This window comes from Dermacentor andersoni, chromosome 10, assembly GCF_023375885.2.
Source record: "Dermacentor andersoni chromosome 10, qqDerAnde1_hic_scaffold, whole genome shotgun sequence".
NCBI classification, from domain to species: Eukaryota; Metazoa; Arthropoda; class Arachnida; order Ixodida; family Ixodidae; genus Dermacentor; species Dermacentor andersoni.
The window spans coordinates 98,072,721-98,090,121 of record NC_092823.1 but is presented as its reverse complement, the minus strand read 5'-3'; the positions used below and the strand labels follow the sequence as shown (position 1 = coordinate 98,090,121).

The window sequence follows — 17,401 nt, the reverse complement described above, 5'->3', positions numbered from 1 at the left end:
CTTCCAGACCACATTGTCTCCATGTCAAGCCACAAAACCTTTCATTTGATAACATAGTTGGTCCACTGTACTATTTGTAACCTATGTTTTGTTACCTTTTTATTTGATGCTAACTCTTTTTCTGTTCTGCAGAAACTGTTGCCCCCTTACTCAATGCCCTTCAATAAACCTGTAAGGTATTCTGAATAAATAAATAAATAAATAAATATTACAATGCCCTGACATGTACCACTATTCTGTAAGACTTTTCCAAACCTTCCTAAATGTACCAGTGTCATGTAAGCTGCAAATTAATATATTTTATTTTATTTACAGTACCCTCAGGGCCCACGAGGGCATTACAGAGGGGGTGGGTATAATAATCAATAAAAATACAACACATTCAAACAATTATTAGTATTTAGAGTGATAAACTTGAAATATAATCAGTTATTGCAATGTTGAAAGATGATACCTCCTCGATGCAGGCGACGGAGGGGGGAAGGCGGTTCCACTCGGCACACATATATCCCACGTGTCTGCTTTAAATGTTATAACCGATGCAGCATCACAAAATTGCAAACTTTGCACTTCAATTTTTTTTAAAACGGGCCAATTTTCGGAAATGTTTGCCAAAAATTCCAGACCCTACATTAAAATCCTGTTTCATACAGTCACTAGAATTTAACTTTTTCTCTCAAATGCATCAAATGTCATTCAAATCGGTCGAGTGGTTGCCTCATAAAAGCATTTCTGCTTTTCCCATACATTTGAATAGGAAAATTAGATTTGGCTCTAAGCTAAACCTTCCTTTTAAGATGAAGTGGTAATAAATCACACGGTAATGTGGCTGAAAGCGCTACCGAAGCTGCTGTCGCAACCAGCCACAGTGAACGTTTCGTTTGGAGCCCCTTGGAATAGGCTTTTCACAATATGTAGAAGCTGCATGAACCCTGTGTCTTTCCTTTTCTTTTAAACGTGTGCTGAAGCAAATGAAGAGATCATGGACCTTGCTCTCAATCTGAAATGCCACACTACAATCTTCAAGGAGGGCACTATCAGCTGCCTCAATGAGTCACTGAACTGCATACTGCCCTAGCTCTTGATATGATGCAGGCTATATCTGAGACCCAGTAGACGGCAATGTGCTGGGAGATAATTTTTTATTTCTTATTTCTGGTCCTCCTTAAAAGGGGCAACAAACTGATCTTGGCCCGTATCAGGTTTCACAAGGCATCAAGGGCCAGCATATGCAGAGAAAGATGTGCTGACATAGATGTCATCCTTTTTACATCGTTAGTACTGCTGCACATGGGATTACAAAGGTTGACAAGAACTTCTATGCAAATGAAACTTTGTAAAAATGTGCAACACTACGCAGAACAAGCTTGCATTCTCTTCTGACAGCTGATTCCTTTTTCGAAGGATGTCAAAAACAAGCAGCATTCGCAAGTGCATCAGCCTCTGCACTTCAAAGTTAACACTATTAGATGAGTCACTATATACAGTCATGCACTTGCTCTATCATAAGCAGCTTTCTCTAATGCTTGAATGACCCTGAGAGTAAATAAGTGAGACCTGTCATTTGTACACATTTGTTTTGAAGATTAATGGTGTACTATATCTCGGCACATATTCAATAGGGGAAGGCACTGGACAATTTTTGGATGCCAATAAGTCCTTCCAGAAAGCTGGCAAGCAAAATGACAAACACAATCCTTGGGGTCCAAGGGGGGGGATAAGACTTAGTTTTGAAGCCCACATGGAGAATAATGGACAGGCTGTGTATCATCAGCAATGTGACAATATGTGAAGCGTTTAAATACATAATTTCGATGATTCACTGTATTAATATTTTGGTGCACTGTTGCTTTTATTGTATCTTTATATGTTCATATATTTTCATGTTTCCCTGGAAAGTTGCAACTTTGCCTTCTTTGCAGCACTGCTGCTTACATCAGCTTGCTTTGCCCAACTTTCACCTTGGGTCCCAGCATAGTCATCAACTATGGGACTCTTGCCGTATAACTGCGAATGCTAATTTGATTCTGAAACAGATTGAGTGATTGAAAGGCAGTGCCAGAAAAGGATTTTAACGTCGCAAAGCCTTAATTTTAACTGGGAAATCTTAAGAATGAAAAACATGAGAGGAGAGACAAAGAGGAGGAAAGACAGGGAGGTTAGCCAGTGTAAGTACCGGCTGGCTACCCTGTGCTGGGGAAAGGGGTAAAGGGAATAAAAGGAGAAAGAAGAAGAAGAGGACAAAAAAAAAAAGAGAAATCGGAAAATTCACGCAGTAACGCGATACAACACTCAAAGGCGATCGCACAATTCGCATGTCCTTAAAAACTTCAGCAAAGCCCTTAGGGCCTTGAGTGCCGAAGCCCGTCTGGACCAGTGTCCTAGAGCACTGGTCCAGGGCATTTAACAAGGACTAAGGCGTGCAGATTAAGGAAAATGCCACATCTCATGTTCTCAGAGCACAATGCCTGCTAGAGTTCACTTGTTGCATTATGCAATAAATGACTGTTCCTTGTCGCTTCTTGACGGTATCACTCAACTATGCTGTCCCAGTAGCCTGATAGCTCCCACGGATGCGACAGTTCACTACAGAGTGTTGCTTCACGTGAGTCTTCACGCTTAATATTTCTGTGCAGACGTAAATATGCAAAGTGGTGTTGAAGGATAATGCATGACACTCTTTGCCCATACTTGGCCCTTGTGCCGGAAAACACATGTCATCATCATCAAGGATAATGCTGCACTTATTCTCATCACCATGAAATGTTATCATTCCATCTGCACTTGCTGTATGTTGTGAAAGGTTGTAAATTCCACACGGCTAGATTGTTATCAGACCCCCAAGTGTTTCCTATCTTGCGTTGCCATCAGTGGGTGCCGGAATATAAAAAAGACAACAAGCGGCATCTACCCGAGCCCTTCTGTCCGGAGTTGATAAAAACAGTTTCTCGCACCCGAGCAAAGTCCAAGGGGACATGGGAAAGCAAATATTTCAGCCTAAAGAAGTGTTGCAGCCTGTTTGCGATGTTGAAGCAGTTGTAGAGATGTCGGCAAAGACTGCGATTCCACAGCGGCACGTTCCTGCAGTGCAAATTTGACTGACCTTGTGACACACTCATTGACACGTGACGTAGATACCGGCAAGCTGTCGGGCCATGATGTCGGCGAGATTGAGGGAGAGCAAAAGAGCCGACAAGGAACCGCAACAATGTGTGATAAGTGAGCTCTAGTAGCCACTTCAGTCAGATTAGAAATTCCCCTCAAATAGGACTGCCGTCATTTGCTACCCTGCAAACAGCATGAACTTTTGGATTATAGATTGAGATTGTAGTGTCACGGACGTCGTAGGAAGCTTTTTGTGTTGCCACTGGCAGACAGTCTCCCCTTACAAGAAGTATGTGTGATGCAATGGTCACAATGAAGAGTGACAGGCTTTGTTAAGGATATTTGCAATAAATGTTGAAAGTCAGACTTGTTAACGTCGGTGGCAAAGTGTGCAATGACCTCTCAAAAATTTTTCAGTGTTCCAAGATACAGAATGTGCCATAAAAGTTGCACGGTTAGCTATCTGGATGCAATGCCTCAAATGTGAATGCCAGGCACAAAAAAAACCATAGTTACCATTTTGGCGAAACAGGAGGTTTCTGTGTAATAAGATGAATTTACTAACATGTCTGCTATCTCTTCAGGAGACATTTTTGCTAATGAACAAGTAAAATTTGGCTAAATCTAGCAGGAAATCCCCTACAATGGCAACAGATGTGGTGCCAGCAGCAGTTTGGTTAGTTAGTGGGTTCCAGCCCCCCCCCCCCCCCCCGCAACTAACTAAACTGGAGGGCTCCACATTGATTCTCATCACCGGGAGTTTTCTAATATGCGCCAAATATAAGTATACATGCATTTTAGATCTCGCTCTCATTGCAACGTGGTTGCCACTGCCGAAAACTGAACGCGCTAACTTGGGCTCAGTGGCAGGACGCTATAGCCACGAGCCACAAAGAGAGCTGCAAGCCAGTACCAGCGTTGTACCAACAGTCATCATTATCAGCTTATTTTTATGTCCACTGCTGGACGAAGGTTCCTCCGAGCAAACTACAATTAGCCCTCATCGTGCGTCAGCCGATGCCATCCTGTGCCTGTGAATTTCCCAGTTTCATTACACAACCTGACTCTCCCCTCCTTGACTGCGTTTTTCTTTCCTTAGCATCGATTTCCAAAACTCTAGCAGACCACTACACAATTACACGGCTTGTCAAACTCCACTACTGCCCCTTAAAGGTAAACTGCAAGAAAAATGTTGGACTGCATAAAATGCCTAGTTTCAGGTAGAGTAAGCATAAAGCAGCCTTCGTGCAAAATTTTGCACTTGAAACATGGGTGGATGCATCAAAGAAGCTCTCAAAAATAGACATCAAAAAGAGACATTTTTGATTAAAAAAAAAAAAAAAAGAGACAGAAGAACCAAATGCTGCCAATACCACTCGTCACAAATGACGCAAAGTCCAAGACGCTGAGAACCTTGGCATGACCACTAAAATTAGGCAGCGCCGGGATTTCAGTCATAATTGCTAACCACCAGTTGCATGCAGTAAGACAATCAGACAATTGCCAGCCATGCAGCTTTGCCAAAATGGCTTCAATAGTACATACTTTCTCTTAACTAATTTAGCCAGAGCAAAATTTTGTTGTAGTTGGCTAGAATATCGGCCGCCCCTTCTTCCTCTATAATCCGCACAACTTGTTTTCCTGTCTCATAACACCACAGCATACCAACAGTATGCTAGGGAATTTTTCAGCACAGACCTGGTATTTCTCTTTCCTTCAACCACATTCATTTGTGCAGAGAGCAGAACTGACAATGCACAGTTCAAGTGGCAGCTGCTCGAGAATGCTTGAATTTACGAGTAAAGAAAATGGAAAGTAGCCAGCACGAACAGGATGTCTGTCTGTGGCAACCAAAACAGTCAGAGCCAGGACGCAGGAGATAACAGCCTGTCAACAGGGCTCTGCTAATTGAAAAACAACTGCAGCAGACGACAACAGGGATAGGTGCAGCAGCTCTAAGAAGCAGACAATGCCTGCTTGCCAAACACAACATCTCCCCTGTCGAAGCTTTGCTGAAGCAGCGTGTAGAAGCAAAACAAGTTACCAGATTACCTTGCATAAGCAATCTGTACACAAGTTCAAACTTTCCTTACACACCTGTAAACACCTACGTAAGTTGAATAGACAACGTCAAATCAATATGTAACAGCTGTGCCCTTCTTTTTTGTGTGCCAGACTGTGTATGATAATGAACAAACCTAGACTCTGGAAAAAAAGAAGTGAGTATCTTGCGACGTCATGCTAGAACGCAACACTTGCCAAAAAGCAGTATCTTTTTAAATAAATTGTTTGATTAAGCAAGAATGAAGACGGAGGATAAAGCAGTGGAGATTGAGGCTCACTGGCTGATCAATCAATCAACCATACAATCAATGAGGGTCTTATTACTCTGTAGATACAATGCATCCTTATTTTATACAGGCAAGGCCCTCAGTATCTTTTCAAAGGCTTTAGCAGAGGCTTGTGTGTTTGCGGTATGCAAGATGGCTGAGGAATGGCACAATGAAATGAAATAAGAACAGAGTTAATAAAAACGTCAGAAATCAGTTGAGGCATCAGGAGAGGCTCTCCACAGGTAGAGCCCGCATCGGATTATCAAGTTTCCCAGCCTAAATAAAGCTGAGGTTACGTAAGAGTTTTCTATAAAGGTACACTGTCAGTTTCAAATGCAAAGCTGTAGATAGAACAGCTATTACAGAAAATTTTGGAACACTTCGGAAATGTTTAACTGAAGACTGCTCCTGACACCTTTTAAACTGCAAAAAATTCACTTATGTGTTCTGTTCAAGCTTTTGTAGATAATGTAAGGCTACTAATTGTATAACTGTGTATGTAAGTGATAAGTTGTGTTAGTTGCACAGCTGCCTAGACTAACTAAAAAAAAAAAGCAACAGGCCCCAAACATAACAGATGCAACAGCTGATCTAGTCAAGGTCAGCTGTTCAAAATCTAGTCAAATTTTTCCATCTCAAAGGGGGAGGCAGGGGCAAGCGAACCCAAGCACTAAAGTTGCACAACCAAACAATTGCCCAACTGAACTCCTGAACAGCAAAGCTCAACAATACACCGGTACGAAGGCCAAACACCACATGGGGTGTCCAGCAAGCCCAAGCGGGGCTCCTTTCGAACAGAAGACACGTGCGCAGCAGAAAGTCTCCAGACGGCCTGGAAAGATTCCAAGTGGGAGACCTGCCTGTTTCTTGCTGCATATATTGTTGGGAAACACCCTTACAGCCAAGCAGGAGTAGCTTCACATGCGAGCAGCGCTATAAATGCAGACAGCTGTTTGCTCTCGCTGCTCTATCTGGATGGCTAGCAAGCGTGGCGAAGTGCTGGAGATAAGGCTTCCCCCGATTTTGTTGGTAAACACTGACGGCCGAGCAAACATGCAAAACGAGCTGTCGTGTGGCAACGTCCATTCAGTGCTTGTCCTGTCTCTTCCTTCTTGTGCTTTCTGTTGTTCGCGCAGTCTTTTTCCCCCGACCATGTTCAATGTTAACCAATTCATCCAGTTTTCACTTCTGTTAAACATCCATTAATTGTTGCCAAGTCTGTGCAAGCAAAATTTCAACCGAATCGAGCAATGATTATGAAGCACACCATAGTTTGGAATGATTCTGACTGCCTGGGGTCATTTAATGTGCGTTCAATGCACATGCACGAGCATTTTTTGCATTCCACCCCCGTCAGAAGGTGGCCACTGCGGCTGGGATCGAACCCGAAACCTTGAGCTAAGCAGAACAATGCCATAGCTACTTAGTTACTACGTTTGGGAGGTGATACGAATGAGAGGCTGCGTATCCACACAGAAAATCCTATCCTAAAAAAATGACACTCTCCATCACCTACTGCTATACTGCTATTGTATACTGCTTACTGTAAATAAAAACACTTACCACTACCACCTAACAATGCTACAAGGTTACTGCAGAACACACACACACACACACACACACACACAAACACACACACACACACACACACAGACGCTTCATGGGTGTGCTGTAATGTGACAAATCTGTCGTACAAATATAGGAACAGGCCAGTCGTTGCCCTGCTTAGCTATTGCAATGGCTTGTTTTTGAGGCTTGCTGCTGTTATGCACTCGAGTCGTGCAGCTTATTTTAGTTTTAACAAAAACAGAGCTGCTAGGGGGACTGAGGTAAAGGCAAAAAAGTCCCTGACCAAGCGTCAAAGCATCTCTCTCCAGGTGACACACTACTCGGCGCTCAAAGAAAGAAAGGGGAAAAAAAAAAAAACAACCAGAGAACCTTGATTACCTTGCTGTATGGTAACATGGTTAATTTGAAATCATCTGGGGAAACAGCCGCTTTTCTTAGTGGTAACACCAAGGTTCTGCTTCAGTAGCTTTGCACCCTCAGAATGTTTATAAAACTAGCCATAGTCTGTGTGCCCTTCTAGTTTAGCGCAGTACAATTGCCTCCTTTGCAGGATGGATATGAGTGCTTTGTTCCATTCAAGTCCCAGCCGAGTCTCATCACCTTAGTCTCATCGCCTGTAACTGCCTTTTAGGAAACAATTTTAAAACATCACAACCCCCTACAAAACTGAACAAAGGGTAACAGGCTTTGCAGTAACAGCAACATTACATGTTAAAAGAAATATTCTTACACTGGAAATTTTTGTTGCTCTTTGCATTGTTTAACGACTGTTACGAGTGTTCAAGAAACATCTAGACAACCTTCAAACTGCCAGCCAAAGCAACTATGGAGGTTGCGCAATGTAGACAGTTTTCCAGTATAGCATGGATCGACGTACGACATGTCAAGGGCTGAATGAACCCGTAAGTAAGCTACCACTGCAAAACAAGCAATTCACAACAAAAAGTATGTAAACTACATTCATAGACTAGTCTGGAAACGTGAATATAAAGTAACTGTACTTTGTTATACTCTTTAAAGAGCGCAAAGGTCAGTGCCTCTTTTACCCTTAATACCCATATTAAGCAAGGCTTTTCGCTGACCTGGCCGCTGCACTTAAATGATAACAGAGACAATAAATTCCTTGCATGGAACTTATCATAGTGTTTTGTCACCAGCACGACAGAGCTGACCGATCAATAACAGATTGCTTCTGAAGTACCAATTCAGTTCTACGACAGTGCATTAATACAAATTTAATGTTATATGTCACCGGTTGACCAATAATCCCTTTTTGGTTAGATTTTACCCCTGAAATGGAAAAACTTATATAATGTGCAACTTGATGACAAAGGATCAGTCATAATAAGGGAGAATATTCCCGGTGGAGCTTTTGGCCACATGCTTACGGAAGACCATTTTTGCGCCAGCCAAGGCAGGCGCTATGCTTAAGCAGCAGGCTGGGCAAAGCTATTTCACAGAGGCCTGACATGACGCGCTGCCATTTGCTAGATATTGGCGAGCTTCATGTTTATCTGTGGCATGAAGTTGACAAGCTATGTTAGTAGGGCCGCTGATGCTCAGATTTAGGATAACCATTTTCGAGTTTGCTTTATTCCCTGTCGGATATTTTTTTCTTTCGCTAAACATCAATGATTACCACGGGTATAACTGGACCAGAAAGGGTTAAGAAACAACATAAGATTGCCGAGAAGCCTGCTGTCGAGTTCGCCTGCTGTCGAGTTCGCCTGCCACTGGTGACATAACTAGCGCTCTTGTCAAATTTTTCATCTTGGCCACTGGCAGGTCAACATCATGGAGACCACTTCAGGACCAATATAATGTAGTGATTCCTTTTGCACAATTCGATTTTTTATAGTCCGCTGCTCAAGACTCCCGGTGATAACATAGGCTAAGCAGAGTTGGCGACTTAGCGAGAAAGTCGCTAAATCTATTGAATTATTAGTTACCTAGTCACCTAGTCTGGGTGATTTTTCCAGTGATGCAAATAGCCAGTAAATTGCTCCAGTAAAATTCCTGAAAGGACTTTAGGAAACTTCAATGTCCTGCCTCCATTTTGTCCCGAAGGGGATATGTGCCTTTATTTGTCACTACTTCTATAGACATACCAAAAAGGCTATTGGTGAGCCATCTGGGTAAGACACCCCTTTTCTATGCAAAATAACATCTTAAAATCTGACACAGCTTTAGGAAACTGGGGTTGTTCAAAGCTACAGCTTAATAATAAGGAAGATGTATAGGCCCAACTCCCATTTAAAGAAAGAAAGGCAAGTCAATCAAAGTCGACATGAAAGAACACAAGGTTAACATACATTGTATATAATTTACACGAACTAAAATTAGGACATTAAAGATGATGCAATGTTGCATAACTGCATGATATCTTTGCATTTTTACATTGTTTGCTTTGTTACATTGTCAGACCTTAGATTTTTCTGGACTCTCTATTTCTTCTATTAATGCAGAGCTTTTTCCCTTCTCTCTTTTTCACATGCATGTAAGTCGATGTTGTCTTCCTTTGTGTCAAATTTGGTTGACACTTTTTTTTACCAAGAAGCCAGGTGGGCACATCCCGGAGATAGCGCAGTCTATGGTGCAATGTGGTTAACTTTTAACTATACTGGTGGTAATTACGACCGTAGCATTAATTTTATCTACTCTGCGACTAATTCACATTTCTTGTCTCGTTGAGACCTACATTTTGATACTTTTTGAGACTCACTATGCCACTCTGGAGGTGCGAAAATGCTGTTTTTCGACCAAGAGGCCCAATAGATACCCAGATCCCATGTACGCAAAACCTATGTGACGTTGCAACGGACCTTCACCATCACTTGGTGATTTTTCGTTAAAGGTGGAGCATATCAAGTTAGAACCTAAAAAAAAAAAAAAAAAAAGAAATTTACCGACACCACTGCTCAGACCACTTGCAAACCACTAAAAGGAAGAGAACTGGAATACAGTCACTATGTTATCCTGACTGAGTTTTTCAATCCTTCCTTTTCTAATTGAAGGGTGCATCGAATGTTTGGAGACTTCAGAAAGAGAAAAAAAAATGAAGGCAGAAAAGAAAGTATGCAAATAGTAATTGCTCTATTAAATGCAATGCAGAAAAGCTAGGTCGAGCTTTCTTTTTTTGTGCGCAAAATTGAGGCTATCTTACGCCAAGTGCGAGCTAAAGCTACTCTTAAACGTGTTTTATTTACACATCTACATAGTTTACTTAAACTTTTAAGACTGATGCTTTCAAGAATTCAGTGACATTTTCCCTAGGTGTCATCAATTACTTTTCAAACAAGATGCTTGGATGAATGATGTATTTCTTTTGTAGAAGGAAGGAAAAGAAATCTAATTGGTAGATTTTGCAACTTTCTATGCTGGCTGCAATAACCCTTTTGCAACGACATTGAAGCAAGAATGGCAGTAGAATTAAAAAAAAATTAGCATGGTTTAGTCTGATAGAATCTGTTTCCTGGAACAAGGCTTCACTTTTTTCCCCCTTTTTTCAGACAACCCCCCACGGCTTTGTGTCAGACTGCAATGTGTGCAACCAAATTGCAGATCAGTACAATGGCACCTGAATAAAATTAAGCTTTTTTAATTCAACATCATCGTTATCAGCCTATTTTAGTCCACTGCTAGAAAAAGGCCTCTCCCAGCGATACCCGTTGCCCTGTCCTGTGTCAGCAGACTTCATCCTATGCCCTATTTCAGGAAAACAACAGGCAAAGTGACGGATAAAACTAACAGCAGTGATAGTCACATAGCTTTAGCTAATGGACGAGGTCAAAGAAAGAGCCATGCTTGCAGCATGAGATAATTCAACTTGGACAATGTCAAAAAGGTAAACAGTCGCACGTTTCATATTTCCATGACATTTGGTTGTCTAGTATAATGACAGCCTGTCTAAGGACAGGTGAGTGATATGAAAAACATTCCTATGTGTCAACAACAGGGCCCACAATGAAAGCTGCATGGTTGAAAAGGCCAAAAGCCACTCCCTGCGATAACTTGTTACACAGTCGTGGCTGAGCAGTCTTTAGTAAAAAATTTTCAGCGAGAATCATGGGTACAGAGGTAATTTCGGAGTTCTAGTACTTTGAAGTGAAGAAGCAGGTCGTGTTACCTGTAGCATGCAGGGGTATGTAGCTGTGAACGTTACATACTATGCTACACTTGTGAACTATGGCAAACATCACCTAGCCATAAACTTCTGTAATATAGAATCTTATAGCCTTTTCTAAACATCTCGCCCTCTATCATCTCGGCTATCCTCTCTCCCTGTCCTGCATTCCCACATTCCTCACTCTTCACTGGCTGCTGTTCAGGTGTTGGCTGCTCGAGCTAGACAAGTGTGACCAGCCAGTAATTTCTGCCCTCCATTGAAATTTCGACTATTCCTTAGCCTTACATGGTTCAATAAACAACCACTTAACACTGTGGAGCCCAAGATCAAAATGAAATTTGTGTTTTTAACAGCCGAGCACTTCCAGCCTCCTCTGCATTTCACTGAAATGACTCTGCTGAAAGACCTTGCATTTGAGACCACTCATTGCTCATGCTTTTTAAATGTTCTAGCCCCAATTTGACTGGCTGGAGGAGGGAACCACTTTTCTTTCACCAAGCAGCCACACAACATTAGTAACACTGTCAGTGCCTGTGCTAAAATTTCACAGCCTGGCACCTTCACAGGCTATTGAAAGGTGTTGGAAAGGAGTGTTTATCAAGCAGCTCCTCTTCATAGAGGAGTGCTGGTGAAGTGCAATGAAAGACTGTTTCTCGTTACTTCATTGGCTCCTGCTGTCCCCCTGACACTCTTAGAGCACCCTACGCGCCTTTTGTAGAGTCTCAGCAATGCCTACAAGTCATAGAGGTGTAAATATTTGACTAAGCGGCAATGCCACACCGTTTTTAAACTGGTCAGAAGCCCTAGGCACACTAAAATTAGAAGCAACAGCCAGAGACAAACAGGTGCTGCAGTGAATACGTTCACAGTAGAAGAGGTGTTGAATGCAGATTTGCAGATGAGCTCAAAACATCCCTTCAACACACGCTGTGAAGACAATATAAAACGAACAAAAACAGCAAAAGGCGCCATTTTCTTTCTCTCTCTCTCATTTTTTTATTTTTTTTGCTATCGCACATACAGATCTACGGCGCCAAGGCACTTGCAAGGCCCGGCTATGACCAATCACTCCCATCAAAAAGCACAATCCGAAAGCCGTGGTCCGATTAACACAATCAATAAAGCAAACAGAGGCTTCACGCCCCGCTTCCAAATTATCTTCTCCCGGTCTCCCACGCTTTTTCTCTTCTCACGAAAGCAGAGGGGCCCATCCACCGAAATGAAGCAGTGGAAACGGATAGGGTGGCCGCAAAAGCCCGACCGCAATCAAGGTCACGTGAAAGAGACTTCAGTCATCACGAGCGAGGATACAGTTACGAAGATTGCACGATTCTTTCAAAGGGACACACATACATCGCCCATTTTTACCGCAACAGAACGAATTAAGCCCTGCCCAAATCACCGGAAAGCGAGGAGTATAAACAGAGAGTTAAAGAAACTGGGGCGAACGACACCGGCACCTTGACGGCCTCTTCACTGCGAGAGCTTCACTGCAAAATCGCGCGCTCGCTGACGGACAAGCCGACTCTCGCATTTCAAAAAACGTCCAGGCTACGGCTTGTATGAATACACGAAGTATACTCGAAGACGACTCGATCTACGTGGTCACGCAAGCGCGAAACAGCGCGAAGGTTGTGTGTCACCGTTGTGTCCGCGCGGTTCCATAAGGCCGTAAACAGTGTACCGTGCAATTAGCTCATCTGACAGAGCCTTCCCACCAGAGAGAGAAACACAATCTGGTCACATACGCTACACGCACAGATGAAACCGTCGAAGCTGTACTACGCGGCACGCTGTCGTGGTACTAGGCCGCATCGTTTTTTTTTTTTCCACCTGCCCTAGACCGGCAACGCACCTCCGCAGCGGTTGAGCCAAGCGATGTCGCCTCCTCGCTGGATGGTATGGTCGCCGCGAACGGAAATTTACTGCGACCGCGGCAAGAACGGTGCGGGCGGCGTCACCACGTGCACCAAAATAATTAAACGAGTCAGCATACAGAAGGAAAGCCCCGCTGCTGCTGTCGCAGCCAGCGCGCGAACCCGCTCTTACCTGACACCGGCACACTATGTGAGCCTCGCTGGCCAGGAGATCGACGATCTTGCCCTTGCCTTCGTCGCCCCACTGCGCGCCGAGAACGACGTTGGCGTGGCTCTTGGGTTCGGGTGGTGCACGATGGAAGGAGTCCGGCAAGTCGGTGCCGCCGTTGACGCCATTCGGGCAACCGAAATTAATGTAACCCGACATGTCCTACCCCCGCGGACCGCTGCGCGCTAGCGAGTGGGGCAGTGGGGCCTAGGCTTGCCTAGCAGCCGTGCGCTAACCACGCTATTTGCCGCCAGCAGGCGCAAAGCGCGAAGACGTCAAGTCGGCAAGTGGCCCGCGGGAATTTATGAAACAAAATAGTAGCTTCACCTCTGGTAGACGTTGTATATCAAAACATCGCACACTTGCTGACACAACTTTTAGATTTAACTGTTTGAGGCGCTACCTGTGGGCAAATTATAAAAGTAATATTAACAATATTTTGTCCTAAAACAAATGTGTTTGTAATTTTGAACATTGCTAGATGGGGCGGCCAAACAATTGTTCCAAAAAAAAAAGTTGTGCAAAAAAATGGAGTTACTGGTGGTAACTCAAACATTCAGACACTTTCAGAAGCAACAGAAAGTCGGCTGGGCGCCGGAACTACGCGTGTAAATCTCACATTTCTGCCATGTGCCATGGAGTTTTTTCCTTTCTTCCATGATTTCTGCACTGTATGCAGTGCTTTGAGACATAGGAGGCGATGTTTGAGCCATATTTGAATTTCTTGTACGCCAAGTTGTGCGCCACCTTAATAAGCACATTGTCATTTGATCTGAGCGATCATCAACAGTGCGCATAGGGCGCGCGTTTCGAACGTCATTGTAGCGTCATGTTCATCTCATGTGCGAAAAAAAAAAAAAGACCAATTAATTCCCATGCTCGGTGCATAATAATACTACTATTACTTTAAGCTGGCCTTTGGTCAGCCTGTACCATCCTGTACTTGTCTGGGGTGGATCGTTCGAAGGATACGAGCATTTGTTCATAGGCGACGTGCCAGACATAAAATGGAGCCGGGCGGCGGCCGGAAACATTTCTGGGGTGGGGGACCGAAGCCAGGTCAGTCCTCCGCCCCTCCTCTCCTAGCTACGCCGCTAGAAGCGTCTAAACTGAATGACGCGCTTCTTCAATTAATGACACAGTAATTACTTTGTTTAGCGCAAAACAACGGACACAAGAAAGACGACAGGAGAAAGCGCCTTGTCCTGTCGTCTTTCTTGTGTCCGTTGTTTTGCGCTAAACAAAGTAATTATGGATTCGTACTAACTAGCCCGCGCCAACGCATTGTGCTGAATGAGACAGTGCTTATGGAAACAGGGCTGGGCGCTACGCTGGAGTTATACCGGCAAGTTGATATCACCTCACATATCTACCACAATCTGCTCCTTATCATAAATCATCCCAATCAATTCAAAGCAGTGATGTTTTTAAAACAAAAATTTACGTGTGCTGATTGAATGACCACGTAACCTTTTGCTGCAGATACAAGAAAAATATAATTCACAGGCGTATGTATACCGCACTGTCGAAAGTCTGGGGAGGGGAGTATGTCATTTGCCAGGACGCTGATGATGCATATGATATACTCATGCGCTCTCTTAAGGAAGAATATGACAACTCCTTTAAATATAAAAGAGTAAGGAAGTCAACTACAATATGGAAACCGTGGCTTAAGAGGAAGCTTTAGCTCAGGTGACCCTATCTAAACACATGTAAAAGCAGAATTCGTTTTTCTCGGCAACCACTGCACCAAATTTGACAAGGTTTGTTACATTTAAAAGAAGAACTTAAAATCTAGTGACTGTTGTTTCGAATTTTCGATTTAGGTTCTCAATCCTTTATAAAAAATTCGCAAAAATCAAACTTTTCATAAAATGAAACTATCACGTTCACAACTCTGTAACTCAGCAACAAAAATGATAATACAATTCTGTGAATTGCATCTAATAGTACATTTAAAGCGGAAAACATTGACATGTTACGCATGATTCTAAAAAAAATTTAGTAATATGGAAATACAGCTTTTGCAGAAACCTTGTAAACAACCTAACAAATTCACGTAAGATATAAGATGACATATCGAATTTGTCCGCTTTCAATGGTCTAATGGATGCCGTTTACAGAACCGCAATATCTTTTTTTTTTATTGCGATAAAGGCTTGCCCTTAAGGCATAATTCTTGGAGCGTATATGTGTATTATATGTGTGCTGTGAGGCCTGTGTTGTGTATGAATTGAAGCAGTGTTTTGTGGAATCTGTTGTCATGTATCCAGCGGTCATAGCTGGTTGTCACACTGTAGCGGAGGCCGGCTTGCAGTAGGAGACGCGAGCGTTCCGTTTGTAAACCCGTACATGTCCATAATAGGTGGTATGCATCTGATTCCACCACAGGAATGGAGCAGTATGGACACGTAGCACCCAGTGGTAAATGCGACCAGTTCCACCTTGAGACAACAGCCGGTGTAAGGGCCACCCCGGCCCGAAGCCTCCTAAGCACAACTTCCTCCGCCCTAGTAAGATGAAGGGGGAGGGAGCAGACACACGGTGGGATAAGAGCGCGTGTGTCCTGTCGGAGAACATTTTTACGGGCTCGCAGCGAGTTACGGGGTTGGGGTGGGAGGGGAATAGGTGGAGGATCAGGATTAGGGGGGCAGTGTGCCTGCTGGTCAGCAGCAATGTTGTGAGGGTTTGCTGAATGGCCTTGAATCCAGTGTACCTTGACGCAAGTAGCTGTCTTACTATTCATAGTGTGTATTCCCTCGCAGATTTCCATCGCCTTATCAACCTTCTTGAGTTCCTGAATAGCCGCTAAAGAATCAGTGAAGATATCTAGTTGCTTGATGGTAGGCAGCTTAGATGTCGCATCTTGCACAGCGTCGTGGATGGCTTGAAGTTCCATTACTAGAGCGCTGGCTTCCGTAGATAAATAGCGGTGGTGGCCGCTGATGAAATTATGCGTAGTACTCAGGAATGATGTCCTTCCGCCGTCTGGGAGAATGGCAGCATCCGTATAGACTTTGCAGGTGTTAACGCATGAGGCATCGACGTTGTTGTGTTCGTCAATAATACCTGTTGTATCGCTGCGTCGTAACTTCGTTGGCTTATTAGTTGTGATGCTGGTGAATTCCCAGGGAGGCATTGGATAGGGCTGATTGTCAATCCGAGAGCCGCGGTGAAAATGAGCATGCAACGCAGCGACAGCCGGAATAAGTTGCTTTTTTATTTCACGTGCTTTTTCACGTTGCAAAATTAGCTCTGCAATTGTGTTGAGTTGGGCATGTTCCTGTAAGGTTGGTATCGGAGTGATGCGGGGCAGTGCTGTGATTGTGCGCATAGCATCGCGATTAATCGTCTCCAACTGTGCCAGCTGTGCCAAAGTCAGCCGTTGAAATTGTGCTTGATATAAAATTCGTGGCTGCAAGACTGCACGCACCAACCGTCGAGCTACGTCAGTACGAGCTCCAGCTGCTTTTGCTGCAATGCGACGAATAAGGTGAAGTGTTTTTGTCGAACTCTGTCTGGTTTTACGGAGCCAGTGTGCACCACTGCCGGATTGGTGAATATCGAGACCCAGTATGCGGACCTCAGAAGCCTCAGGGATTGTCACTGCGCCGAGTCTAAATGTGAAGGGGTACTGCGTGATTCTTGTGCGTCCTTTCTTGTTGGCCACCACAACATAGCTTGATTTTTGGGCGGAAATGTCCAATCCTGCTTTCCGAGCGTAGTTGTTCAGCACATCAAGGGCTTCTTGAAGCTGTTGAGTTTGTCTAGATATATCTTTATGCACGGACCACAAAGTGACGTCATCCGCATAGATTAAGAACCTCACATCCGGAATCCGATGTAGTTGCCAGGCTAGAGGTATTAAAGCAACGTTGAAGAGAAGAGGAGCCAGAACCGAACCTTGTGGGACTCCTCTGTTCGATGTGAAGTATCCTTCTTGCCTTCCATCTACTCTAATCGCAAATGTGCGATTCTGAAGGAACGAGTAGATGAATCTTATCACCCGCGGTGGAAGTCCCAGGTCGATGAGGTTAGATATAATGATTTCATGGTCGATATTGTCATAAGCTTTCGTTATGTCTGTTGCTACTACCGTGCGCACAGCATGACTGTGTGGAGAAACCTGTAAAACATCGTCTGATAACATAGAAAGGCCGTCTTCAGTTCCCAAGTAAGAACG

At 43.8% G+C, this 17,401-nt stretch overlaps 1 protein-coding gene across 1 annotated transcript in view; it reads right to left on the bottom strand.

The window, feature by feature from the left end:
* Positions 1-13,479, bottom strand: part of Adss (adenylosuccinate synthetase) — a 53,967-nt gene extending 40,488 nt beyond the window's left edge. The window contains exon 1 of the mRNA XM_050191761.3: positions 13,183-13,479. Within this exon, the coding sequence (XP_050047718.1) occupies positions 13,183-13,377 (195 nt within the window). The 5' untranslated portion in view covers positions 13,378-13,479. The remainder of the gene's footprint in view (positions 1-13,182) is intronic.
* Positions 13,480-17,401: the final 3,922 nt, after the last annotated feature.